The 27,940-nt window shown below is 23.3% G+C and overlaps 9 protein-coding genes across 9 annotated transcripts; 5 read left to right on the forward strand and 4 right to left on the reverse strand.

Annotated features, from left to right (window-relative positions):
- Nucleotides 1-956: 956 nt before the first annotated feature.
- Nucleotides 957-10,372, forward strand: PBANKA_1332800 (acetyl-CoA carboxylase; the record flags this gene model as incomplete). Its single annotated transcript, XM_034566936.1, has 3 exons — nt 957-9,479; nt 9,734-9,951; nt 10,120-10,372. 3 exons carry the CDS (start codon nt 957-959, stop codon nt 10,370-10,372), a joined length of 8,994 nt encoding a protein of 2,997 aa, XP_034423484.1.
- Nucleotides 10,373-11,896: 1,524 nt separating this feature from the next.
- Nucleotides 11,897-12,553, forward strand: PBANKA_1332900 (mediator of RNA polymerase II transcription subunit 6, putative; the record flags this gene model as incomplete). The annotated part of the gene is made up of 1 exon (XM_034566937.1): nt 11,897-12,553. The coding sequence occupies one exon, from the start codon at nt 11,897-11,899 to the stop codon at nt 12,551-12,553; it is 657 nt and encodes a 218-aa protein (XP_034423485.1).
- Nucleotides 12,554-12,763: 210 nt separating this feature from the next.
- On the reverse strand, nt 12,764-13,754 carry PBANKA_1333000 (conserved Plasmodium protein, unknown function; the record flags this gene model as incomplete). Its single annotated transcript, XM_034566938.1, has 3 exons — nt 12,764-13,078; nt 13,318-13,392; nt 13,665-13,754. 3 exons carry the CDS (start codon nt 13,752-13,754, stop codon nt 12,764-12,766), a joined length of 480 nt encoding a protein of 159 aa, XP_034423486.1.
- Nucleotides 13,755-13,838: 84 nt separating this feature from the next.
- On the forward strand, nt 13,839-15,369 carry PBANKA_1333100 (protein MGET, putative; the record flags this gene model as incomplete). Its single annotated transcript, XM_034566939.1, has 3 exons — nt 13,839-13,899; nt 14,088-14,296; nt 14,419-15,369. 3 exons carry the CDS (start codon nt 13,839-13,841, stop codon nt 15,367-15,369), a joined length of 1,221 nt encoding a protein of 406 aa, XP_034423487.1.
- A 286-nt stretch (nt 15,370-15,655) lies between these two features.
- Nucleotides 15,656-16,535, reverse strand: PBANKA_1333200 (autophagy-related protein 12, putative; the record flags this gene model as incomplete). Its single annotated transcript, XM_034566941.1, has 4 exons — nt 15,656-15,712; nt 15,824-15,886; nt 16,084-16,214; nt 16,448-16,535. The coding sequence occupies 4 exons, from the start codon at nt 16,533-16,535 to the stop codon at nt 15,656-15,658; spliced, it is 339 nt and encodes a 112-aa protein (XP_034423488.1).
- A 726-nt stretch (nt 16,536-17,261) lies between these two features.
- Nucleotides 17,262-23,953, forward strand: PBANKA_1333300 (conserved Plasmodium protein, unknown function; the record flags this gene model as incomplete). Its single annotated transcript, XM_034566942.1, has 2 exons — nt 17,262-23,470; nt 23,707-23,953. 2 exons carry the CDS (start codon nt 17,262-17,264, stop codon nt 23,951-23,953), a joined length of 6,456 nt encoding a protein of 2,151 aa, XP_034423489.1.
- PBANKA_1333400 (conserved Plasmodium protein, unknown function) lies at nt 23,932-24,768 on the reverse strand (the record flags this gene model as incomplete). The annotated part of the gene is made up of 3 exons (XM_034566943.1): nt 23,932-24,035; nt 24,210-24,572; nt 24,732-24,768. The coding sequence occupies 3 exons, from the start codon at nt 24,766-24,768 to the stop codon at nt 23,932-23,934; spliced, it is 504 nt and encodes a 167-aa protein (XP_034423490.1).
- Nucleotides 24,769-25,717: 949 nt separating this feature from the next.
- On the forward strand, nt 25,718-26,059 carry PBANKA_1333500 (conserved Plasmodium protein, unknown function; the record flags this gene model as incomplete). Its single annotated transcript, XM_034566944.1, has 1 exon — nt 25,718-26,059. One exon carries the CDS (start codon nt 25,718-25,720, stop codon nt 26,057-26,059), a length of 342 nt encoding a protein of 113 aa, XP_034423491.1.
- A 502-nt stretch (nt 26,060-26,561) lies between these two features.
- Nucleotides 26,562-27,314, reverse strand: PBANKA_1333600 (mitochondrial pyruvate carrier protein 2, putative; the record flags this gene model as incomplete). The annotated part of the gene is made up of 4 exons (XM_034566945.1): nt 26,562-26,659; nt 26,818-26,892; nt 27,002-27,124; nt 27,215-27,314. The coding sequence occupies 4 exons, from the start codon at nt 27,312-27,314 to the stop codon at nt 26,562-26,564; spliced, it is 396 nt and encodes a 131-aa protein (XP_034423492.1).
- Nucleotides 27,315-27,940: the final 626 nt, after the last annotated feature.

Here is a 27,940-nt window from a genome sequence, read left to right on the forward strand (position 1 = left end):
AAAACAATAGCATATAGTTAAATATAGAAATTAATAAGAAGAGAAAATAATAAAATTAAATAATTTGTATGTTAAAATAAAAAATATATAAAACATTCCTTAAAATCTATATTATGTCATTAAATTGATATATTTCTCAATTGCAAACTTGTTTTGGGCACATATTAAACGAGAATGTTTTACTTTTTTAACATGGCTACAAATAATTAAATAAAACATAATATTATAAAGATTATTTTCTGTAAATATGCCCATCCCACAATATTGAATATCTAAATGCATAGATATAACACACATATATATATACAGACAGACACATAAAAAGGAATATATAATGCATATACATATATGCACATAAATGTGTGTAAATATAATAAACATATATATGCTCATATTTAAATATTCATATAAGCAAGACGTCAAGAGATATATGCATAACAAAGTTTTCAATATTTTGTTGTATTTGTATTTGTTCTATTAAATTTAATATATATATATATATATATATATATATATACAAGTGTATATATACATATATATATATATAATAATTTTCAATTGAATAAATAAATTTGTACGCATAATAAACTTGAAGAATAAACAAGCAATAATAGCATATTAAAAAGAGAAAAAAACTGGAAGAAAGTTAAAAGCTAAATAAGACGCTCGAAATTTTACTCTCCATAAAAAAATCGAAGAATATCAGAGTTTAGAAAATTATAAATAAGAAAATTAAGCAAGATAATGTAATATACTTTCCTGAATCTTATACAAGATATTTCTAATGTAATAAATATATATACTATAAATACAAAGCCTATATGCAATCGTTTACACGCAAATACACGTATTTGCATACTCCATCGCATATTTATACTTTTATGTTTACGTAAGGTTATACCTTTGTGTCTATGGGGTATTAATAATAATATATGTAAATGGAGTAAAATAAAAAAATGATTAGTATTTTTTTATTAATATTACTATTTGTTCTCATATTTGAAAATCCAACAAAATCTATAAAAATTAGAAACACTTATTATATGCACATGTATAATAATGTCAATATCAATAATTTTGCAGAAAAAGAAACGAGAGGCCAATATCCAAATAGAAAAGGGGCAAATAATGTTTTATTTGAAGATTATCGAAATAAGTTTATGCCTTTATTTGTGTCTAAAGGGACAAATATATTAAATTCCATTTTAAAAAATAGAACATTTAGACATATATATAATGATCCAGAAAGAAATACGCAAAAAATTTCAAAAAATAATTCTAAGAGTTCTGCATTTCTTTACACCCTTCATAAACATTCGAATGTATTAGGTAGAAGTCCAAAAAGTAAGAGTTTCCAGGGAGATGATATTGATATAGAAAAAATGAAAAATAGTAATGATGAAGATAACGATAGCACAAACAATATAAGTAGTAGAATTAATAGCAATAATATTGATAAAAGGTATTCATTTGACTATATAGGGAATAATTTAAATGAATATCCCGAGAAAAGATTTTTCAGTTTTACATCAAATATAAACTATGCTCAAAGTGACTTTAGGGATGATTCTAATTGCAGATACATAACTAGAGACAATTTAAAGAAAAAAAACGATAATGTAAATAATAGAGAAGAAAAAGTTTTAAAGAATCTAATAGACAATTTTTCAAATTTAAACTGGTATAATGATATAATTGATGATGGAAATTTAAAGCAATCACAATATTCAAAAGAATTGGGGTCTTATATAAAATCGGAAAACGATAAATCATTACACTACTATTCAGATGGCATATTAGAGCGTCTTTATTCGTATAAAAAATTTAATACAAAAAATAAGAAAAAAAAAAAAAATTTTAATAAATTATTTTACAGCTTTAAGCCATTGGAAACTATTCATACGCTAAAAAAAAGAACTATAATTGCGCAGCCTATTCAAAATAATGTGGAGATAGGAGCACCTTTATTGTACAGTGACAAAAATGGAATATCGATGAGCAATATAAACAAAAGACAAATAAAATTCGGAGATAAACGAATATACATGAAAAAGGGGGATACTTGTGAAAGAAATGAAAATGAAAATATTGATGATACCGAATTTTTAACATCCGAAGAAACAAATAATAAAAAAAAAAAAGCATATAAAGATTATATTAATTATATAAATGAAAGACGATATCCATATATAAATTATTTAAAAATGAAAAATGAAAAAATAATAAAAAAATTGTTAATTGCTAATAATGGTATGGCTGCATTAAAATGCATATTGTCATTAAAAGAATGGTTATTTAAAACATTTAATGATGAGAATTTGATACAAATAATAGTATTAGCTACTGATGATGATATAAAAAGTAATTCCAAGTACATATCTTTATCAGATAAAGTTATTAAAGTTCCCCCTGGAAAAAACTGTTATAATTATGCAAATGTTTCTTTAATTGTTGACATTGCAAAAAAAGAAAAGGTTGATGCAGTCTGGCCAGGTTGGGGACATTGCTCGGAAAATCCATTATTGTCATCCATGCTAGAAAAGGAAAATATAATTTTTGTTGGGCCGACTGATACCGTTATGGAAGCATTAGGTGATAAAATATCAGCCAACATTTTAGCTCAAAGTGTTAATGTACCTGTTGTTAAATGGAGTGGCGATAATTTAAAAATTAAAGATTTTGAAAATAATTCAATTAATCAAGATATATATAATAAATCTACTATTCATTCGTTAGAAGAATGTATCAGTGAATGCAAACGGATTGGCTATCCCGTTATGATAAAAGCGTCGCAAGGTGGTGGTGGGAAAGGTATTCGAAAGGTAGAAAACGAAAATGAAATAAAAAAATATTATGAACAAGTTCAAAATGAATTACCAAATTCACCAATATTTTTAATGAAATTATGTAGCAATGTTAGACATATTGAAATACAAGTTGTTGGTGATATGTATGGAAATGTTTGCTCATTAAGTGGTAGAGATTGTACTACACAAAGACGATTTCAAAAAATATTTGAAGAGGGGCCACCATCTATTGTTCCTCCACATACTTTTAGAGAAATGGAAAAAGCATCTATACGTTTAACAAAAATGATCAAATATAGAGGTGCGGGAACCATTGAATATTTATATGATCAAGTTAATAACAAATATTATTTTTTAGAATTAAATACTCGTTTACAAGTAGAGCATCCCGTTTCAGAAGGAATAACAGATACCAACATTGTTGCTATTCAGCTTCAAGTTGCTATGGGTATACCTCTTCAAAATATAGATGATATAAAAAAATTATATAAAATAGAAGAGAAAACAAAAAAAAATACATCGTCAAGCAGTGTTAGTAGTGTAAATGATAAGTTAAGATTTCCAATAAGCGAAAAAGATAATAATAAAATAGTGAAAACTAATTTGAGTGAACAACTTGACATGTTTGATTTTTACAACAACATGCCACACACTAAAAATCATGTTATTGCTGCTCGAATAACAGCCGAAAACAGCAATGATAGTTTTAAACCGACGTCAGGCTTAGTAAAAAATGTTAATTTTCAAAATTCGAAAGATGTATGGGGTTATTTTTCTATCAGCAATGGGTTTGTTCATGAATTTTCAGATTCACAAATTGGCCATATATTTGCAAAAGGGGAAACAAGAGAAATGGCTAGAAAAAACTTAATTCTAGCACTAAGGAAATTAAGCATAGATGGCGAGATTAAGACAGTTACAAAATATTTAGCAAAAATATTAGAATCTAAAGCATTTATAGATAACAATATAACAACAAATTGGCTAGATGTTGTAATAGAACGAAAAAAAAACATTTATTACAATGCTTTTCATATAATTATTTTGTGTGCTGCCATATTTAAACTGTTGATTTATTTTATGAAAGAAATGGAAAATATGGAAGATAGCTTAAATAGGGAAGACATTGCTATAAAATCAGAAAATAGTATCAATGATATAAGTTTAAATGGAAAAATGAAAAGAGCACACATTTTTGATATAATTTTTCAAAATGTAAAATATAAGTTCAAAGGATATAATACTGGTGAAGATTTATACAAATTGAATATAAATGATCAAGAAATAGAAATGTTAGCAAAATATGATAAAGAAAATAATAAAATATTTGCATCATTCCATAATCAAACATATATATATACATGTATAGAAGATTCCTTAGGAATGCATATGAATTTAGGGAAAGATAATGTATTTATTCCTGTTATTACTAATCCATATCATTTAATATCAAATACGAATGGAAAAATTGTAAAATATTTAATAAAAGATGGCGAAAAAATTAACAAATTTGATGATTACATAGAAGTAGAAGCGATGAAAATGATTATGACCTTTAAATCCACTGAAACTGGTATATTAAAGCATAAAATGTCAGAGGGTGCTATGATAAAAATTGGTGATTTATTAGGAGTTATAGAAAAGGAAAAGGATAATCAGAATTTCCAAAATGATGATAATAATAACAAAATTATTGATTTTATTGGGCATCTAAATTTGTCGAACAAAAATGCATATGAATTAGATGGAGCATTTTTTCCAGATTTAGCAGAAGAGTCACATAATAACGAAGTATGCTGTAATAACATTGAAAAAGAAAAAATGGAAAACCTCAGAAAATTTGATAATTCGAAAAATGATAAAATTTATTCCGCAAAAATCGTCAATAATAATTCACAGGTTAATACAACAAATGAATCATTGCCTGTTCAAGATATAAAAATGGGAAACATGAAAAAAGATGAAAACCAATTTTGCACAGAAGACGAACAGATGCATAATAACCAAGTAAATAGACGGAATAAATTGTTTTTGAAAAAAAATAATGGAAAAAATAACAAAAATAATATGTTTCGTTTATTTTCTCAGAAAAACGATAATGACAGTAAAATAATAGATTCGAATATAGAAAGCGACCCCACAGATGATACTTTAAATTATGATAAGATAAATAAAAAAAATACTAGCAATGATTCATTAAAAGCCACCAAAAAAGAACCAGAAGATGCTACAAATATGCCCAAAACAACTAAAGAAATGTCTATAGGATCAAAAAATTATTTAAATGAAAAATTTAATTCGGTTAAAAAATATTTAACGAATTTAAATTTATCGATAACAAAAACCATAAATAAAATGAGTACAGCACCTAATGAAGAGTTAAAAAGTGGTAATTCTGAAAATAATTTATCTACTACAAATACAATGCATAATGATTCAATCGTTAATTCTGGTAGCAATGACTCACTTGTTAGTCAAAGAACGAATAATATATCAGAAGAAAGAATAGATAATAATAAAAATTTGATATCTTATGACAGTTATAAGAATCAATCATATACAGACAAAATGTTTTCTAGTGAAATTGATTTTCCAGTAAATAATTCCAAAGATAAAAAATTGGATAAAACAAAAATAATTAGCGACACTGAAATGAGCAGAAGCAATGATGAAAATTCACAAAGTAGTAGAAATAGAACCGATAGAGATTGCAATGAGGATATTGAATTAAATTTTGATAACAGTAAAGATAAAGAAAATGAATTTTTCCTTGAATTATCAAACATGAAAAGAATTGAATATTTACTAAAAGGATATGAACAAGACTATGAAAAATGCTTTGAAAATTTCTTAATAGACAAAAATAATTTTGATAAAAATCTAAATTATATATTAGATAAATTTATAGAATATAATCATTTATTTTCTAAAAAGGAAATTATTAGCGAAGTAGAAATTTATTATATTTTATATAAAAGTATTAGTGATAAGAAAAAACAATATGAAGTTATACATGCATATACATACAACTATTTAAGTATAAAATTTCTAGAAAAAATATTAAGCAATTTAATAAATAGTAAAAAAATGAATTTATCTTTGCAAATTTTAAATAAAATAAAAATATTAAAAGAATTCAAAGGAAAGATTTTTGGATCTATAATTTTGCTATCAAGATATATTATATACTTATATGAACAGACTGAAAAAATTCATTATTTAGAATCTTCTTTTCAATATAATAAAAATATGGAAGATATGAAGAAGCAAAGTTTACAAAATTATGTCCGTTTTCTTACTAAGTCGAGCAATATGGATAATTATAAAATACATCAAATCTTAAATAATACAAATTATGAAGAAAAGATAAAATTTTTTTTAAAATCACCATCTGATATCCATTATTCTTTACCATTTTTATTTAAAACTGAAAATATTAATTATCAAGAAATGCTCAATACATATTTACATAATTTATACAAATATTCTACTATAAAAGCTATGTCACATTCACCTAATTGTTTAGTATTTTCTATAAATAATCATGAATATAATAACGTCATGTTAAATTTAAATGAAGACATCACTATTGAACAGTTTAAAGGTATGCTGAATGATATATTATATGAAATGAAGTCTGATATGATAAATACTTTGCATATAATAAATAAAAATGAAACTTTCTTTAATTCACTGCAAAACTATTTAGATAATGCTGCCAAAAAAGTTAATAATTTATATATATATAACTATTTTGGAAATAAATATGGCGAAATTCATAAAATTGATATGAACGTATATAAAGAACGAGAAAAAATACAAGACAACCACGAAACAAGTCCAATAGAAACTAATAAAAATGATTCTACTATAAATAGTAAAATATATTTCCTTCCTTTTGAAGAAGAAATTCTTACTTCAGAGAATATTGCATCAAATTTTGAATTAAACAATGTAGGACAGGAAGTATTTAATAAGACTAAAATATTACTAGGAACATATAAACAAAATAATAAATACACTTCGTTATTTGCTCAAAGAATAATCGATATAAATGATTTACAAAAACAAGTTGATTCCGACAATGCAAAGGTATATGATGAACGAGGGAATAATGAAATGACCAAAAATGGAAAAAACAATATACTATTGTCAAAAAATATAGAAAAGGGCCAAATGAACAATCAAATGTATGATATATTTATGTCTGAATTAAAAGAATCTATAGAAGATATAAGCATTTATAGATTAAATCCATCAATTCAGGATATTAAAATTAGTAGCAATATAATATATCATATAGTATTGCCTAATAATTCAAATATAGAAGATCATGTAAATGAAATTAAAGAAATTTATAAAAATTTTCTCAATAAATATAATGAACTTTTCATAGAAAACTATGTTAATAATGTATATATTAAAGTATATAAAGAAATTAAAGAAGAAACAAATAATGAAACAAAATTAGAGCTTAACCAATTGTTGAAATTGCATGTTCTTTTTGATAATGAAAAAGAGGTTATTGAAAAAGTGGATAAAATAAATCCAGTTATTATCGATGCATTGCACTTAAAACGAAAGAGAGCAAGGGATGTAGATACTATATATGCTTATGATTTTGTTAAGCTTATAAACATATCATTAAATAGGATAAATAATACTTTGAATGACAATTTTAATTATATTAATAGTGTGAAAGAATTCAAGATAGATTATAGTAGGGAAAACTCCGAAGAAATAAATGATGCAGTAAGTGCGGGAAAGAAAGAAAAATCTCAACCTAATAAAAATGATAAACAATCTAAATGGCTTTTTGAAAATTTTGGCAATTTAAGTAGTGATGAAATTCGAATAAAAAAATCACTTTATCTATCAAACTCTTTGGAAATAGGACAAAATAAAATGAGTGTAATCGGACTGTTAATGAATGTAAAGACAGATGAATATAAAGAAGGAAGAGATATTGCTTTTATAATAAATGATATTACAACCAATGGAGGTGCATTTAGTGTTTTAGAAGACGAACTATTTTATGGAGTATCATGCTATGCGAGAGAAAAAAAAATACCACGCATATACATATCTTGCAATTCCGGGGCTAAAATTGGATTATATAATTATCTTATGGATAAAATTAAAGTATGCTGGAATGATGAAAATAAAAAAGAACTTGGATATAAGTATATATATATAACAGAAGAAATAAAAGAAACAATTCCTAAAAAAGATATTATTTATTTAAGAGAAATTTATGAAAATGGAGAAAAAAGATATATAATTGATGCTATAGTAGGAAATTTAAATAATCATATAGGGGTAGAAAATTTAAGAGGTAGTGGGTTAATAGCAGGAGAAACCTCAAAGGCTTATGATGAGATTTTTACTCTTTCATATGTCACTGGAAGAAGCGTTGGAATTGGTGCTTATTTAGTTAGATTAGGTAAACGAACTATTCAAAAAAAAGGATCCTCTCTTTTATTAACTGGTTTTAATGCTTTAAATAAAATATTAGGTGAAAAAGTATATATAAGTAATGAGCAATTAGGAGGTGTAAATATTATGATGAAAAATGGAATATCTCAATTAGAAGCTGAAAATGACCAGGATGGAGTAAATAAAATTTTCAAATGGTTATCATATGTTCCTAAAACTAGTGACAGTTATTTTTATGCTCTTGGGGAATCAACAAAATCATTTCATAATAAATTTCAAGAAAATAGCAAATGTGATATTAGCAAATCTAGAAACTTAAACAATTCAATTGGTTCTGATCAAGAATCCAATAATTATCCAACGGGATACACTAATGATCGAGGCATACAAGAGTATGTAAAAAAGAACAGTTTACACAGCAGTTCAGATAGTACTACTGTTGAACCAGAAAGTATCAAAGAATGTGATACTTCACTTATGCACACCAATGAAAAAAATGGTGATGAAGAATCAGGGAACGAAATTAGTGACATCATTCCAGATAACTGGAACAAAATAAATGATGTAGATATGGAAAATGTAAATGAAGCAGATATCATCGAATTACTAAAAGGGTCAGATAAAAAACAAGGATTTTTAGATAAAAATAGTTACTTTGAATATATGAATGAATGGGGAAAAGGTATTATAACTGGAAGAGGAAAATTAGGATCAATACCAATTGGTTTTATTGCTGTAAATAAAAATTTAGTTACCCAAACGGTTCCATGTGATCCAGCATTGAAAACTAAAGCTATAAAAACAACAAATGCCCCATGTGTTTTTGTGCCTGATAATTCGTATAAAACTGCGCAATCTATTGAAGATTTTAATAAAGAAAATCTACCTTTATTTGTATTTGCAAATTGGAGAGGTTTTTCAGGAGGTACTATGGATATGTTTAACAGTATCTTAAAATTTGGATCAATGATAGTTAATCAATTAGTTAATTATAAGCATCCCGTTTTTGTATACATACCTATTTTTGGAGAACTTAGAGGTGGATCTTGGGTAGTAGTAGATGAAACATTGAACAGCCAAATAATAGAAATGTATGCAGATAATAATAGTAAAGGTGGAATATTAGAACCTCCAGGATTAGTAGAAGTCAAATTTAAGTTCGCAGAAATTAAGAAATTAATGAATAACAGTGATCCATATATAATAGAACTAAATCAGAAGCTCGCGACTCTTCAGGTAAACCAATAAATATTCATAATAAGAATTGAAATAAGATTAAAATCAACGAATCAAATGAATAATAAAAGTATATTGTTAGATGCATGATACTCTATATTTAAAAATTACGCAAAGTTAATATATGTATATTTATGAATTCATTTTATGTGAAAATATGCTTAAAGAACTTGTCATATAAATACCCATTTACTATTATTACTTTTTATGTTGTGGTATTTTTATTTCTTTTCTCAATTTGTGTTTTTTTTTAGAATGAAGAAGAAATTTTAAGTGTAAAAAAGGAAATAGAAAAGAAGGAAAAGGAAATGCTTCCATTTTATTTACAAGTATGTCATAAATATGCAGATCTACATGATGTATCCTTATGTATGAAGGAGAAAGGTGTTATTAGAAAAATTGTTCCATGGGAAAAATCTAGATCCTTTTTCTATTACCGCTTATTAAGGAGATTGATATTACATACATTAAAGTAAGACAATACATGAAGCATATACATATTAGATTTAGTTTATATGTGTTTCCCTAATTAGAAGAATTAAAAAAAAAAATTTATTTGCCAAAAACAATTTGTTCTGTGATATTAGTTATTTCTTTGAATTGTTTTTGATTCTTTATTTATTTTTTCCTATGTTTGTAGCAAAAAGTTTGGAGATTCTTATGCCAATTGTGATGAAATTAAGGATATTATCAACGGCCTTAAAAATTCTGAAAGTGATGACCAAATTGTATGCAAAAGCGTTTTAACTGGAAATGTTTTAAAAAATATAAACAAGATAAAAGATGAAATTTTACATAAAAAAACTTTAGATGGTATTTTCAAAGAATTCCAAAATTTATCAAAAACACAAAAAATGGAACTTTATAAAAAAATTAGTTCTTATGAATTTTAATCATTTTTTCAAATAGACAAATATTATATATTATGTATGTATAAAAAAAAAGAATGTGTGCGTGGATGAAAAATAATACATCTTATGTTTTTAATTATATAAAAAATAAAATATATGTTTTCTTTATTTGCTTCTTATATACATATTATATATATAGCAATTTTATGCTTAAATATGTCTTTTTCATTTTTGAAAACATAGATCACATTGATAATATCAATGTATCGAACTATATAACAATGCATTTATTATATATATGTGATATATAGGTTTAAGCGATTATTCCTATTTACATCGCATTTATGCATCCTATTATACATGATTGGAGAGTATGGAATTTAAGCATGTAAAAAACGAATATAAATTGTCTACTATAATATTGTGACAAAAAAATATGCACAAATTCATGCATTTTGTATGAAAATCAGGTTGTATTATAATTCATACGAATGATACAATAAGTTTTTTTTAATGTTTTATATCAACTGCATGTATATGTGTATATATGTTTCCATATACACATGCTTGTAATTGCATACAATTATTTTCAAAAAATAAAATCATATGATTTATCTCATGCATATATATTTCATGTGTAAGGACTAAATTGTGTTGTAAACTATATGAGATATATGCTATCCACTTATAAATAAATTTTCTTAATTTTTTTTTAATTATAAAAAAAATTATTAATACAAAATTACCATCTCATAATAGTGACATAAAAATCACCATATTTTTATAAAGGAATATTATTATTTAATTTTTTTCAAATTTTTATAATAATTATATATACAAGCTATATATTTATTATGAGAATATGCTATAGAAAGCAAACAAAACAATTAATGATACATATAAAAATTAAATACCTGTTCATTTTCCTAAAAAGGAGTTTCCCAATTTTTGTCACAAAGCTGGATGTTTTTTAAATGATTATGTTAGAATAAATAAGTATTTATTCACATTTTCATTAGCTGTGTAGCATGTGATGCATGGGTGCGTTGGTTTATATGAGTATTACATCCTTCATTCTTTTGCCATTTTTCTAACAAGTGCAATTCGAAAAATCATCATACATATAATTCGTTTATATGATATTGCTTATCCTGCACATTTTATTTATTTTTTATTAAAATATAAAATCGCTATATTTATCAAGAAATTATTTCTATCAAAACAAAAAAAATATAATAGTATATTTAAGAAAGGAGCATATACTACCACTCGAATTAAAATAATAAAAAATAGAAGATTTATAATTACTTAGAAATGTATTAAAATACTATTTATGTACCTCTTGTGTATGCATATGTGCACACATTATGAATACAATTAAATACATATTCCTATAAAACATTAAAAGAGGATATTCCCATCTTGTAACTCAGCCAATATGCTTTATAATATTATTTCATTTGCTACATAGTTTATTTATTATTCTCTATTTTTGGTAGGAACAGAAAACGTATAAATAATATAGCTACCTATACAACTACACATATATATATATAAGAACGACAAATGGGAGAAGTATACTATGAATCCGAATTGAAGAAAGATAACAAAATAGAGTATGTAGATAATATATTTTTATCAAAAAATATATTAAATAATAGAGAAAATGCTTTAAATTATTTTTATACTTCTCCTTTTTATACATCAAAAAGCCATATATCATTAAATGAAAAAATTCGAGTAGGGAAAATAATTGGTGAAGAAGATGAGGGGTATTTATTTGATATAAGCTATGATAATTTAGATGTTTTAAAAAAGGATGAGCCAACTGATGGCGCTAGTATCCATATATATTACAATACAAATTCTATATATCATATAAGACTAACACATATATATAAATTAAAAAATATTTTTTTCAAAAAAGTAATTCAAATGTTTTGTGTGTTTAATGGGAAGATATATAGCTCGCGTTCTTTTGGGGAATTACTAATAAATAAAATAAATAATATTGTGCGAAATATCGAAAACTTTTATGAACGAGTAAATAATATGATGAATTTTAATATAACATCAAATTATTATTTTGAAAATAAAACGCGCCTTAAGAAGTTAGACGATTCACACAAAAATTTTAGCCTCGACGATTTTAATATTTCGATTACCAAAAAAAAAAAAAATAAACAAAATTGTAAGAATCATATTTTTAAAAAGTATACTTAACGAAATATTTATACGCTAATACTTCATTTGAGTAGTTAGATTGCAAACTAAAATCTGTATGCATAATTTGCTTATAAAAAAAAATCATAGAGACACAAAAAATAATAAAATGTAAGTGATGTAGAAAATATAAAGAAACCACTGAAGAATAGACAAAAAAATTCCAAAAAATGATAAAAAAAATAAAAGCTTGCATAAACAATGTGTCTATCATATACAATAAGACAAAATATTGTTTTGTATATGAGTATGTTTACTTGTTTTTATTTTAGCATTTTCTAAACTCTTTCTAAGATTGTGAATATTTTTGCATTTATTTAAAAAATATAAATTTTTTGTATAAACGTTATTATTATTTTTTATAGTGTTGTTATCTTCTGAATTATAATCAATGCTATCCCCATTTTTACTTTCATTATATGTTACATAAATATATTCATAGTTTTGTTCGATTTCGGTGTTATGAAGTGTATTCCCAATTGATCCACTTAAGCACGTTAACAGCAGCGTCCTAATATTATGTATCTGGGGAAAGAAAAAATATATATTTATTCAGAAAGAGTTAACTATTAGGAGAGTTTGTTTTTTTTTTTTTAATTTTATATTGTTTCTATTTACTCTCTATTTATATATATGTAAAAATTACATTCGTTGATAATTTATTTCTACCGTAAAGATATTTGTGATACATCATTTATTATATAATCACAAATATTGTACATTATATTTATTCAATTTTTTTTATTTCGCTTTTTTTGACTTACTATATTATCGATGTATATTTTTATTAAAAAATTATCAATGCCCGTTTTTTCTATGGGACATTCAAGACATTCTATCTATAATAAATAAATTAAAAGATATGAAAAAATGGAATTATAAATTGTGAAAAGATATGCACTTCGATTTTCGTATACAAGGGGAGACAAAATAAGTTAAGCATATTATGCATTTATGCTAAGCATATATAACAATTTATTTATTCAGAATTAATAATATATAATTCATAAATAGTCAGATGCATTTCGTATTATGGACGAATGTAATTAGTTATACCTACATATTATGTTTACACATTTATTTATTATGATTTTCCTTTTTTTCCTCTTACTTGTGAACTTTCCACGACAGCATAAAAACTTTGCAATAAATTATTCGAATGTGAAATAACAAACTTGTGCAAAAACTCAAGATGACTCATGTTGTTTAAATATTTAAATTAAATAGTAGTAATAATTAGGAATAATAGAAAAAACAAAATAAAGCATATTTGATATAGTTTTAAATGAATAAGACAAAAGGCACTTTCCAAAAAAAACTAACAACTCAAGAATATCCTGTAAAAAGTTAAATTTAATAATACGTATATGTAGAAATTGAAAAATAAAATATATTTTTATCAATTTCTCATTCTTCTTTATATTTAATGTATTTTTTGGATATATAACTTATGTATGCTATCCTTTCTCTCTTTTTATCTCATATTATTCAATGGGCATATACACCATATATATGATGAATTAATTTTTTGCAGAAGGGAAATGCATAACGAAAAATAAAAACATTAATAACAGTAATAATGAAAAACATAACAATACAGTGTTCCAATTAAATAAAAATGAAGGGTGTATAAAAGAAGAAGATAACATAGTTAGCAAAATAAAAGAACTAAATCTACATTTATTACAAAATGAAGATGAAATAAATAATATGAGACAGGAAAATGAAACATTATCCTCACAAGTATACAAAGCAATAAACAAAATATATATTTGCATGTATATACTTATAAATACACACTAATATTTAAGTACATAGATATATGGTATAGATATTTAACTTAATAAAAATGTGTTTATTTTCAGATAATTAATTTTTCTAACAAATGCAAAGAACTACAATTCATATGTACGGAAAAAGAAAACGAAAATAATCGGCTAAAAGAAAACAATCAAATGCTAGTGCATGAATTAAATAGAATTAAAACAGAAAAAGAAAAAATAGAACAACAAAATAAACATTTTGTAAATATAGACAAGAATAAAAATATTGAAATAACTAATATGAAAAAGGATATTTTTATTTTAAAAAATGAACTAAATGAAAAAGATAATGAAATAAGTAATTTAAATGAGGATATCAAATTATTGAATGAAAAAATTAATATTATAAGCGAGGAAAATATAAAAAACAAACAAGATGTAAATGATAATATAAAGAAGCAAGATAAAATAAATGAGAATGTAAATGAAAAAGAATTTCAAATACAATCATTACAAGATAAGGTCCAAAAATTAAACAAAATTATTAAAGACAAAAATGATGATAATGATAAATGTAAAAAAAAAATATTGCAGCAGAATGATAAACTTACTTATCTAAATAATAAAATACAAAATATAGAAAAAAAACAAGCAGATGACATAGAAAAAATTAAAAAGTATACAGAAAAAATTAAACTTATAAAAAAAAAATATAACAATAATAAACGACAAGATCAAACAGAGGGAAACAAAATGGTTGATCACAAAAGGCAACAGGAGGATGCTATATTTAATTCACAGTTTTATAATGTAAATAAAAAAAATAAAGACAAAAAAATTAACCAAGTTACAAATATTCAAAGTCATCAAAATAGTTTTCTAACAAAATCAAAAGACATAAACAAAGAGAAAATCAATATAAGCAGTAATACTAGCAGTAGTAGTAATGACAGTGATGATAACGAAATTCAGAGTACTCAAATTGTTAGTTTCTCCGAAAAGTATAATATAAATAAAAATATGAGGAAAGGAAAAGATACAAACAAAATATAAAAATTTATTAACTGAGAATTTTAGACATTTGGTATAAAAACTTTAAATAACATGAATCACGTATGTATGTAATATTTTTTAGCTTTCTTCTTACAATTATTATTTCGTTAATTCATTTTTTTCCATTTTTTTTATACTAATTTTTTAAATGTTTCATAATATTTGGAATAAAATCACAGGAAATAATATGCATGTATATAAGCAGAGTCTACATTTGAGACCCTTTCTGCATTTCACTCATTTTTTTCGTTTTTTTTGAGGTTGTTTATTTTGCTTACCCTTATATTTAATACGCTGGATTGAAACTATATGAAATGTTTAAGCTGTTGGAAATTTGATATAGCTAAATGGGAGCAAAGATAATGCAAAATTTTATGTTTATATATATATATATATATATTGTGTTTAGGTTTTTTATATATTATCTCGAATATATTTAACTATATATTCTTACATCAAATAGATCTGATATATAATCATCCAAATTGGGTTTAATCGTGTTATTAATGTATAGATACTGCATAAAATGTAAAAATGTAAGTATAAAAGGAATGAAAATATACATTTCCTATTTTCAATAAGAATCCAACAAATGAATAATATGAACTAGTATATGTAAATTCTCTCTTATTGATATATACTAGCACACATCGTCACAAACTATCATTCCCTCTACATATATATATTCCCATGTTTCGGTACGCATTTTCTTACTATATATTCTTCTTTGTTATATATTTTTTTGAGAAAATTTAAAATGGATACTAGTGTTTCATTTCCATTTATAACAATTTTGTTTTTTTTCAAAATAGATATCCCACTTATGCTTTTAAGTACTATTTTCACTGTTTAATTTTAAAACAAATATATGTAAAATATATATATCATGTGCATCGTTGTACTCTATATTTACGTATATCTATTTATCTATGGACATTAAAAAAATGCTATAATAATATATAAACTCGCGTTTTATGATGTTTTTCTTTGTACCCCTTTTCATCATTTAATATTTATTTATATAAAAATATATACACTATATATAGCATGTATCTTTTACTTTTTTCCACTTTTATACCTTTTTTATTACGCCTGGAAAATATGCATTCATTCATATCAGGTTTTTTGTCGAAGCTTGGAAAATAGCATATAGGAAAATGTGGCATTATTTTAAGGGCTAAGTTTTTAAACATACAAAAAAATTGGATAATAAATAAATAATAATATACGGCATTGCAAATTTAATGCTTTTTCCTATTATATTATTTCTTCGCAATTATTTCAATTTAACATACAAATAAAATGCCAAATTATTACCTTAATTTTGTTTCGTTTATTTACTTATTAAAAATTTCCGTCAGTGCATAAAAATATACTCGAAATTAACAAAATGAATTCACACATTTTAAATGTTCTTATAGAGTTCCTTATATATTTAGCAGATTAAATGGTTGGTCGTTTTCATTTTAATTTTATGTCCACATAGAAGAAAAAAATAAATATTAAACAATAAAAACTAAATAAAATTATATTAAGCATAAAAATTAAATAAAACATGTAAACATATATCAATAAAAGAAATCAAGTATAAAATAAAAATTAGTATAAACTTTAATTATCCTTAAATTCCATATATTTGATATCCTCTCCAATGTGTAACATTTTAGTATAACAAAAAAGTTAGTGTATATATATAATGTTTTGAAATGGTCATGTTATTATATTTTATTGATTTAGCATTTTTATAACGTTATTTTTTAGTTAGTAATAAGTTTGTGTTATTCTGAAAGAGGATTACATCCAATTGATCCGATTCGGAATCACATATATGCGCAATACAATATCATACTAATTTCTAAACTGATCACTAATTCCAACTCAAACTGTATTAAATGGAAAACACAGAATCATTTTTTCGCGAACATAAAATTGTAGAAGAAAAAATCGACATAATAAAAGCTTATTTAAATGAAGATGATGATGAGATAATAAAAGGTTATTCTGTTATTTTGGAAAATTTAAATTATTTAAACAACTGCTTAAATAGTTACAGAGAGGCGAAGACAGTACTAGACCCTCATCTAGTTTTATTAGTACATGCATTTTTTGAGTTTTTAAAAAAATCTTTTAACAAACTAGGAAGTCTCTTAACATATTTTAGAACAAAGTTAGAGAATGAAAAAAAAAACTTACAAAAAATAGACTTTATTACAAATGAAAATGAAGAAATAAAAAAAGAGAAGTTTAATAAAGTTGTTGACAATGATAGGGGTCTATTTCATGAAATGAAAGATGATGAACAAATACAATGTGAATATAACATGCTAAAATTGTACACAATAGTTGAAGAAATTTATAAATATTATAATACGTTAATATCAATTAGAGGAGAGAAAAAAGTAAAAACATTGTTCCCATGTGATTCCTTTTTTTTGAACGCTATCGTTAATATGCTTATTACCTTGAAAAAAGAAAACGATGTTCATAATTATATAAGTAATTTAAATTTTAAAAAAACTGATGAAAATAATTCTTGGGTTATTTTATATGTATTAATAATATGGCTATCATTTTGCTTATATATACCATTTGATGTTCTCAGCATAAATAAAAACATGTTAATGAATGTCCAAGAAATATATTATTATTATATACAAAAAAATGATAAAACAAAAGATGCTTGTTCGGTTCTATATTCTCAATTTTTAAGTAGAGAAGATGTATGCAAAAGTCAAACTTGCTTCAATAATTTTGTAATATTTTCGAAAGAAATTTTGAACAAATTAATATTAACACAAACACAATATAAATCAAAAGAAATAAATGATGATTTATATTTCATCAATAACCCTAATTTACCCAAATTTTGTCTCACGAAATATACGAATATACTTGTCTATGGAGTTTTATTAACACATAAAAAAATATTGAAAAAGCTAGATAAAAAAGTGTTAAGAAATTATGCTAACTTTTATACTTTTTTTTTTATTCACAATCACAAAATTTGGGATTTTACGCAAATCTCAAAATCTTTAAAAATACTTTGTCTTCGTTATTATGCCTTATTATTTTTAGAAAAAAAAAAAAAAAACGAAAATATTACCGATTCCCCTGTTAGTTGTAATATGATAAATGAGTTCAAAACTGATTATAGTAAGATGGGTGAATTGGTACAAATAGAAACTAATAAAAATACAATAGAAAATGATAATCACATAAAAATTAATAAAGCAAAAGAAAATTGCTTAGAAAAAGAACATGATCTCTTTAATAAATTTCCCCTATTTCTTGACATAAATGAAGTATTTATTTTATATCAAAAAAGCAAAGAAAATAATTGCAGTGAATACAACAATAATGAACTAGATAATGTGAAAGAGTCCAAACAATACACGTGTGAAAAAGATATAATGGTAATTATAAATATTTTATTTTTTTATTTTAACGATAATAGTAATAATATTCGATGGTGTTTATCGAAAAGCTTTGGTAACATATTAATATATTTAAATGAAGAAAATGTAAATACAATAATTAATAAGTTTAATGAATTAAAAAAATATAAGGATAATAATATTTTGAGTACAATCAATTACACATTTTTTCATTCCATTTTTCACAAAAATTCGCTTTCTATAAGCACATTAAATTATTTAATGAATATAATAATACGAAGTTTATATATGAATAATGATAAAATATATCCTAGTGTGTTTGTATTATTATATAGCTTATTTAAATATAATAAGTATATAAAAATGTATTACTACGAAAAAAAAGATAATATTATCATATTTTTCTTTTTCCATTTAATATTTAGTAAATTAATTATTATGTCTTTATTGGAAGATAATATTAATATTAGAAAATCAGCGATATCTTTATTGCAGATATTTATAGGAAAATTTAACTTTTTTTACAATTTCAGTACCGATATAAAAGGAACAAGCACTGATAATTTGAAACAAAATATACGGCCCAATCATTCTTCTGCTTTCAACGACTCAAACAATAATAACATTTATAGAGGATCCACTGTAGAGGATATTCATGTATCTGATACTGGCAATAAAGAATGTGTAAATACTCAAAAAGATAATTGTCAAAATATATTTTATCTTGATATAATTTCTTTTTGTAATTTGTTTTTTAACCATTCTAAAATTAGTAATTATTATGAGCACTTAAAAAATTTTCCAAATGACTTGTGTGAATACAAAATAGAACAAAGCAATGATGAAAATGAAGAAAAAGCAAATTATGAAAAAACAAGACAAAATATGGATAAAATAAAAAATAAGATTTTTAAAAAAAATATAAAAATGCTATCTACTTGTAATTTTAATGAATTAATAAATTTTAAGCAATCAGTAATTATAAAATCAAAAGTAATTGGGAATTTTTTTATGTATAGGTATCCAATAATTTATCATTTATATACTGATAAAATATTTCATGAAAATGTAAACATACGTATATTATCTTCCGAGTCTTTAGCAAATTTTGCAGATTTAGATAATTATTATTTTATTAAAGTTGTTCTTCCATTTTTAGTAAATAAAAGTTATGAAGAAAATGTATATATAAAGCATGGCGCAATTATATGTATATCCAAAATTTTATTAAAATTAAAAATGAACATTGATGAAAATATGCAAAATGAAATTAAACAAATATTAATACATAGTGAAAAAAAAAGAGTATATAAATATAAAAAGGGAGAAATATTAAGACACTCGTTATGTTTATTAGCACAAACTATATGCCAATGTAATTATTTTTCCGTTAAAAAAAATACCTATACATTTTTTATGGATATTATGCATAATAATTTATTCCATTATAATGAAATCATACAATTTAATGCTTCAAAACTATTTTATTATATCCCTGTATATATTTCAAGTCCAGAAAATTCTATTAAATATGTTTATCAAGTATTAGACAATTTTGTCAAAGAGAGAAATAACTTTATTTATCTAAAAGGTTATCTAATTCTTTTATGTTTTATTAACGAAAGTATTATTTCTCACGTTTGTTCAGACCTTTTTTATTTTCTTTATAACATCCTAAAAAAATGTACAACATACTACAAGGTCAAGCAAAAATGCATACCACTATTAGAATCCAAAGCAAATCATAAATATGATATTGAAAACAAAAATGAAAAAGAAGATTTGATTGATACACAAAGTATTAATAGAAAAAATAAATTTAAATATATTGAATTCGATTTATACCCCATAGACTTTAATATGAAAATTTTTTGTTTGTTCGCTTTATTTAATATAGTAGATAAAATCCGAAAAACATACATTACTGATTTTTTGAGTTTATACACTGATTTTACTATTAGTTTTGATGGCATTGTTGAGTCTAAAATACCAAAAAAGAATAAACTGAATAAAAAAAAACAAATTAATTCAAATCCAATAAAAATAAGCAAATTTGACCAAGACCAAAATAACGCTGATAAAAGTGAAAATAGTAATGATTCATCCTACATAATCGATAAAACAAATTGTGAAAATAATGCAGGATTATTAAATACAAAAATTAAGCAAACAAAAGAAAAACGAAACACTAGTTTTTATATGAAAAAAAATATTAACATTTTAAAAAAAAAAATGAATTGGGAACAAGTTATTGAAAAGGGTAAACAGAATGGAAAAAACATTTTCCAATTTAATCTAGATATGGATAAAATTGCTAAAATACTAATTTTGTATTTACAAGAATATTTATATGAGCACGATACAGGAGATTCTCATGTGTATGTGCGAGAAGTTGCCTTAGAACTTGCTACCTTTTTATTAACATCTTATCCATTGTTCTTTTTTAGAAAAACACCAGATGAGGTAAATATAAATGCTAAGGATAACGAAACTGATGATATGGAATTAGAAAGTTCTGAAAATGACATTTTTGTTAAAGAGCCAAATAGGAATGGTAAAGTGAATGGGAAAATAAATTACACCCAGAATAATAAGACCTATTTTTATGAAACACTTAATTCGGATGATAGTTTTGAATATGATGAAGAATCTGAACCTAGAAAATTGCCGAATGATAAAAAAAAAAAAAATATAGATATGTATATTTTATTTGAAATAAAAAAAGAATATATAAACATATTTATTCAATTATTATTGAAACTATTGTGTGAAAAAAATGTGAGGACACATAAAAAATGCTTATTTTTGCTGAACTATTTATTTAATTATTCCAACTTTAATGAAAAAGGAGAAAAAGAAAATTTTCCTTTTATTAATATTTTTAATAAATATTGCCATGATTTCTCATATGAATTATATATGAAAAAAAAAATTGATGACAATATTAGAAAAAGTAAAATTAATATACACAAATATTTGAGTAGTTACTATACTGACATTTCTAGTGTATTTGAAAATATTATTATGCATGTTTGCGATTATCATGAGCCTATTTACTTGAAAAGTAGGACAGATAAGATAAGACCACCATTTAATCATATCAAGAGTATCTCTTCGAAGGATTCTGGCAATTGTACTGGGAATGGTAGTGAAAGGGAGAACGGAAATGAAACAAGTTGTCACCAAAAGTCAGGAAAATACAGAAATTGCAATTGTACTTACGATGAAGAAATAACATCAATATATTTTAATAAAAATTATAAATACGAATTAATTAAAACAATTTTTAATAAAATTAACAATTTTATTTATCTGTATAATTATGCTTTAAAATACACAAGCTTCTCAATTTTTCATAAGAACAAATTTAACTCAACTAGGAAAGGAGTAATAAAAATTCATAGTAGCTTCACTAGTAAAAAAAATGAAAAGGAAATAATTGAAAATAAAAATGATAGAGAAAAAATTGAAAATATGCAACAAGCAGGTCAGATCGATTTTATGATCGAAGATATATGTATTAATGAACATTTTATTGACGAAATTAATCTAAGCGAAAATGAAGAAAAAATGTGTGTAGAAGACGAAATGTTGATAAAGAATACTCACTTTTTACTCGATAAAACAAAGAAAAATATTAGTGTAATAAAATACTTAGAATATAATGAAACTTATTTATATACTCATATATTTTATCTTTTATTTTTAAATAAGTATAATTATTATATTATAAACGGATTTTTTAATTCTTTATGTTATTATTCTTCGAGTACTGAATATAGCAATTATGAATATACAAATTTACTTAAAAAGGGTAAAAAAGAAACAATAGATTTTTTATTTTTAGAATTTATCATGAAATATAAAGATATATATACGTTTGGATATGTGAGAGATAATCTTTTATTTTTGTACATACGTTATTATGTGAAGTACTATAAAAATTATGACTACGAAATTGTTGGCAACATTTTACTTGAGTATGATGGAAACAAACTGAAGGGATTAAACAGTAATAGTGAGAAAAACAATTTAAAGAATGGACTAATAAATAGCAATTGCGTTCAAGAAAATCAAAGTAAAATAATATCTGTAGATAATACAGATACTACCACAACGGACTATGATTTACCAATGTATACAGAAAATAATGAATTCTCTTTATACGAATACAATATGCATGTTATTGATTTAGAAGAAATCATTTTGTTAGAAAAAAAATATGAAAAGTTTAATTTTTCAAAAAATTTATTTCATAATTATAATATATTCCTTGATACAAATACTGTATTCTTACATAATAGCAAAAAAATATATAAAAATAATTTAAATGAAGACAAACCGATTAAATCAAAACAAAAAATAAAAAATAAGCGAATTAAAAAAGAATTAAATATAAATATAGAATTATTGCCATATATAAATATATGTTTAATTAAAATTTTGTATTACTTAAACAACTTCAGCACAATACAATTAGAATCATTTTTAAAAAGTGTTAACTCATTTATTAAGTTTTCCCTAATAAATGATTTTGCGGCTTTTTGTTTTTTAAATTTTTTTACACGCTTTTTAAAAAAGTATACTATATTTTCCCTTGTGAAAACCATATCCGAGTTTATCATAAACATTTATATGTGTTCTCCTTTGCATTTGAACATAAAAAAATTTGCTGCTGTCCTCATTTTGGATTTGCTCATACATAGGTGAGTCCCGATAACATGGGAAGATAAAAATACATACGAAAATAATTGTGCTAAAAAAGAGAGAACAACTAGAAAGTGTGCCTTCATATAATGCATACAGAATAGCAAACAAAATGTCCTTGTTTCGTTTTTCCACGCTAATATGAAGTGTGATACATCGTTTGGAGGTAATTTTCCATATACATGCATTTATATATTCACATTTTATTGTTTTTCCCTCCATGCTCCTATCACAGGTACCCTAAGATCCGTGAATTCACAAGTGAATATTTGTATTCGAATATTAATTTTATCGCTCCTAATGAATATCAAAATTATTTATTTAGTAGTTACGACGATTTAGAAAATTCTATTTCTCTTTTAATAAACACACAATTTTCTGATTCCTCAAAAGAAAACGATGATAATTATGAAATACATATAACTGTAGAAAAAATTGCAAAATTGTTAGGAATTTCTCATTATATAACATTTTCATCATGATCTTCATTTTCTAAATCATCCTCACTTTTGTTATAGTCATAATTATAGTCATCTTCTAGTCCTTGTTCTTCTTCGAACATGTCTGGTTAGGAGAGCAAGTACGAAGAAATAATATACTTACACATTTAAATAACATATATTTAGACGAAGTAAATGTAAACCATATAGACTCTAAATTCAATTATATGTCACTTTTACCAAGAAATATACAAAATATGTATACAATTAGAATGTAAACGATTTTTTTTTGCCTTACTTGATACGTTGTCCTCTTTTTCCTTTTCTTTTTCTTCATTGTCATCTTTTTCTTCATTTTCTTTTTCTTTCGTTTTTTTCATGTTATTTGGTAAATTTAAAAGCATTTTTTCTTCTCTATATATATTTCTATATGTATTAAAATATAATTCATAAGGATAGTAGTGTATATTGCCTTTATTAATTAATTTATCTTTGTATAAATCGAGCTCTGATTTATCATATATTTTATTGGCTTCGTAGTTATACATATTTATGCTTTTTATATGATACTTTAAAATGTTATTTGTAATTACAAAATCTTCATTATAATTACTCATGTCAAATTTATTTAGTAACCTTCCCAAATCAAATTCACTTTGTGCTAAAAAAAAAAAAAATTGAAAACATATTAAACTATCCTATTTTTTGTGTATGGATGGATATATGAAGTACATATTGCTACGCAATTAGTTATATTGTGTGTTATATAAACAAGCAAATATATATATGCATATTAATCACGTATTATGGATAAACTAACGATTTTCATTGTTATTTTGCTTTTCCTTATAATCCATTTTTATTTATAAAAAAATACTTTTTTCCAAAAATATTTTTCATTCGTTGTGTTTTATTTTTTTTAATTAATAATTTTTATATAAAAAATTTGTTGTCTACAAATTTTTGATTTGAAGGTCACACAAATTGATTATTATAAATCCCTAAAACTGTCAATAAATGAGCAACATTGTTATATGCATATATATATAATATATAATGCTTAGGTTTATCTTAAAAAAATGCTAAAACAAAGCATTTGGAATTTCGTTAATGAAATATTATATGTTTTGTTATCATTACATATAATATTTTATTTTTTAGGTAAAGGTTTTTATTATTTTTTCATCAGTTTGTTTTTTATATATACATATTTTTTTTTACCCTCACCCACAATTTTTTTTTAATTATATATTAATTAAATTGTATATGCATACAATTTTTTCGGAATATACAATTTTATATACATTTATTTCTTATCATTAATCTCTATATAACTTCTTTAATTTTTTTTAATAATCAAAATTTGTTTTTCTTATAAAAGTTTTAACGAAAAATTGCTTTATATAATAAATTAAATATATTATATACTGTAGCATTGACGCATAAATGAACATAATAAAATGCCATAACTGTATCCAAATAGTTGGTTTAAATGATTTTTTTATGTTATATATTTTTATATTTTCATAATTTCAAAATGAATAAGATAATATAGTATATTATATTATTATATTTTGTATTTTTCATTTATTTTTTTTCACAATCTTTCAATATATAAAACCTTGGATAATGGAATAGCATAATAATTTTAGTTATCATTTGCCCAGAGAAAAAATAGCAAATATGTATAATTAGATTAACTTTCCCTCATGCATAAATAAAGCATTGTTACATATATATGTAGTTATGATTATACATTAAGTTTTTGTGTTATAAATCCGCACTCTTCTACATAAGTTAATCGAAATGGTAGCGGCTAAAAAGAGATATGTTAAAAAGTTTAACTTCGAAATTGATTTGAATAGTGAAATAGAAAATCAAATTAGGTCAAACATAATATCAGATAGAGAGAAAATTACAGAAAAATATAAGCAAAAATGGAAAAAAAAAATAAGAAGACGCATTAAAATGGAAGATAAAATTTCAAATTTTGTTTTCCCAAATTCAAAAAAGGAAAAACAATTGAGACTAAATTATATAAATAAATTTATTAAGAAAAAAAAATTAATCCGAAAATATTTGAAAGAAATAAAGGAAAAGGTTAAAAAAATGAAAAATGTTATAAATAATGAAGCTGTGAAGCAATAAGCAGTTACAATAAAATATCATATAATGACCTATATGTATGGTTCATATTTATTTAGTACTTTACGCTTGATATATAAAATGCATTTATTTGCTTAGCTAATATTATAATATTGTTATATAAAGAGGGATGCCATTGCAATATGGGCATTATATGTGTCGCTTTATTATGGAATATATAGAGGTCCAATATACACATATATGTTATCTGAATAATATTACATACTATTAAATTGATGCTTATTTATTTTTTTTATTTTTAGTATAATTATAAATGTTCTTCAATGACAAATTTTAAACAATACAATTTTTTTTTCCAATAATTTTTTATAATTTTTTTCTCATTTTTATTTATTAAAGCTTTTTTTGTGCTATATAACAACTCATTATTTTAGAGTAAAATTTGTTTTTAAATCATAGATTAATTATTTTGTTTTGAAAATAAGCACACATAAAATTAAAAAAAACATTTATTTATTCCTTCTTTTATAATTTATTGTCCTTTTTACTCTTTAATTTCCTTCTCGTTGTTTATGTTATTATATTTATATACGGCAATACGCGTAATTTGATACATAGCTGTTATGCTCATAAATATGTTAACTATTAAAAACATGGAAAATATATAAACGGGTATAATTTTGAGTATTAGCACGCCATCATAATATATAATAAATATGTGTGCGCATATATGGAGCTTAAATGGTATTGGTTATAAAATTAAAGACAAATATTTTCATATTATTTATAAATTGCCTTACTTGTAATTAAATTTATATTCCTTGGTTTAATGACATATGCAAATCTGCTAAATAATAATCCAGTTAATCCTATGGCTGAGCATTTTAGGCAAAGAAATTAACAATTTATTGTATAAATAATAATATTCACATATAAATTGATAATATAAAACAAGTAATAACGATAAAATTTTTTTTAAATTACCAAATTGTTGTGGGAGAGATAGAAGTTTAGGATCCCTATTTATATCAGCAATGTTTGCTAGAGATATTGACCACTTAAAGGTTGGGGCCCAAAAATGAATAGTTAAGAGGCCGGTATCTGACACTACATTTTAATGTTATGTATATATATACATATGAATATATTTTTAATATGCCTATAATTTATATGTATACCTACGCATGTATTTCTTACCGAATGCCTTTTTTATATTATTGTTAATGCTGCATCCTGCAATATGATTTTTTATTTTTGGGACAATATTTGGATAAAAAACTTTTCTAATTATATTCATTGTGTGAAAAGAAGTATAAAATATAATTAATGGGGCTATTGGGTTGTGCTTAAGTGTTTTCGCCGTCTATTTATAAAATATTGTAATATAAATAAAGCATTGCAAATAATTATTTTCGTAATTATGTAGTTGTATTTTTCTGTTATTAGTAATTCTCAAGTTTGTGGGATAACAATAATACAAATATATGAAACACAATCTGATACTTATTCTTTCATATCATATTTACCATGTCAAACATGTTTTTAAGTATTATAAAAATTAATGTTTTGTGTAAATTTGATTTTACATTCTTAATATAAAAATGAGGAATTAAATTATTTTTTTTGCATGCTATGTCAAAGATCATTTTATGAAATATATAAAAATGCATATATATTATTAAATGATACTGTGTTATCTGTACATAAACTTTGAAGTTACTGTATATCACCAAAATAAAATAAAATAAAACAAATTTATACCGAAACAATAATATATACTATTATTTGGTTTATTAAATAAATAAATATATATATATATTAAAAAGGTAAATATAATAGGTATAATATAAATACGTACACATATATTATAAGCATAAGGGTATTACCAAACTTGTTATATGGATTTTGTCACATTTTATAAAA

This window comes from Plasmodium berghei (assembly GCF_900002375.2).
Source record: "Plasmodium berghei ANKA genome assembly, chromosome: 13".
In the NCBI taxonomy this organism is placed as follows: Eukaryota; Apicomplexa; class Aconoidasida; order Haemosporida; family Plasmodiidae; genus Plasmodium; species Plasmodium berghei.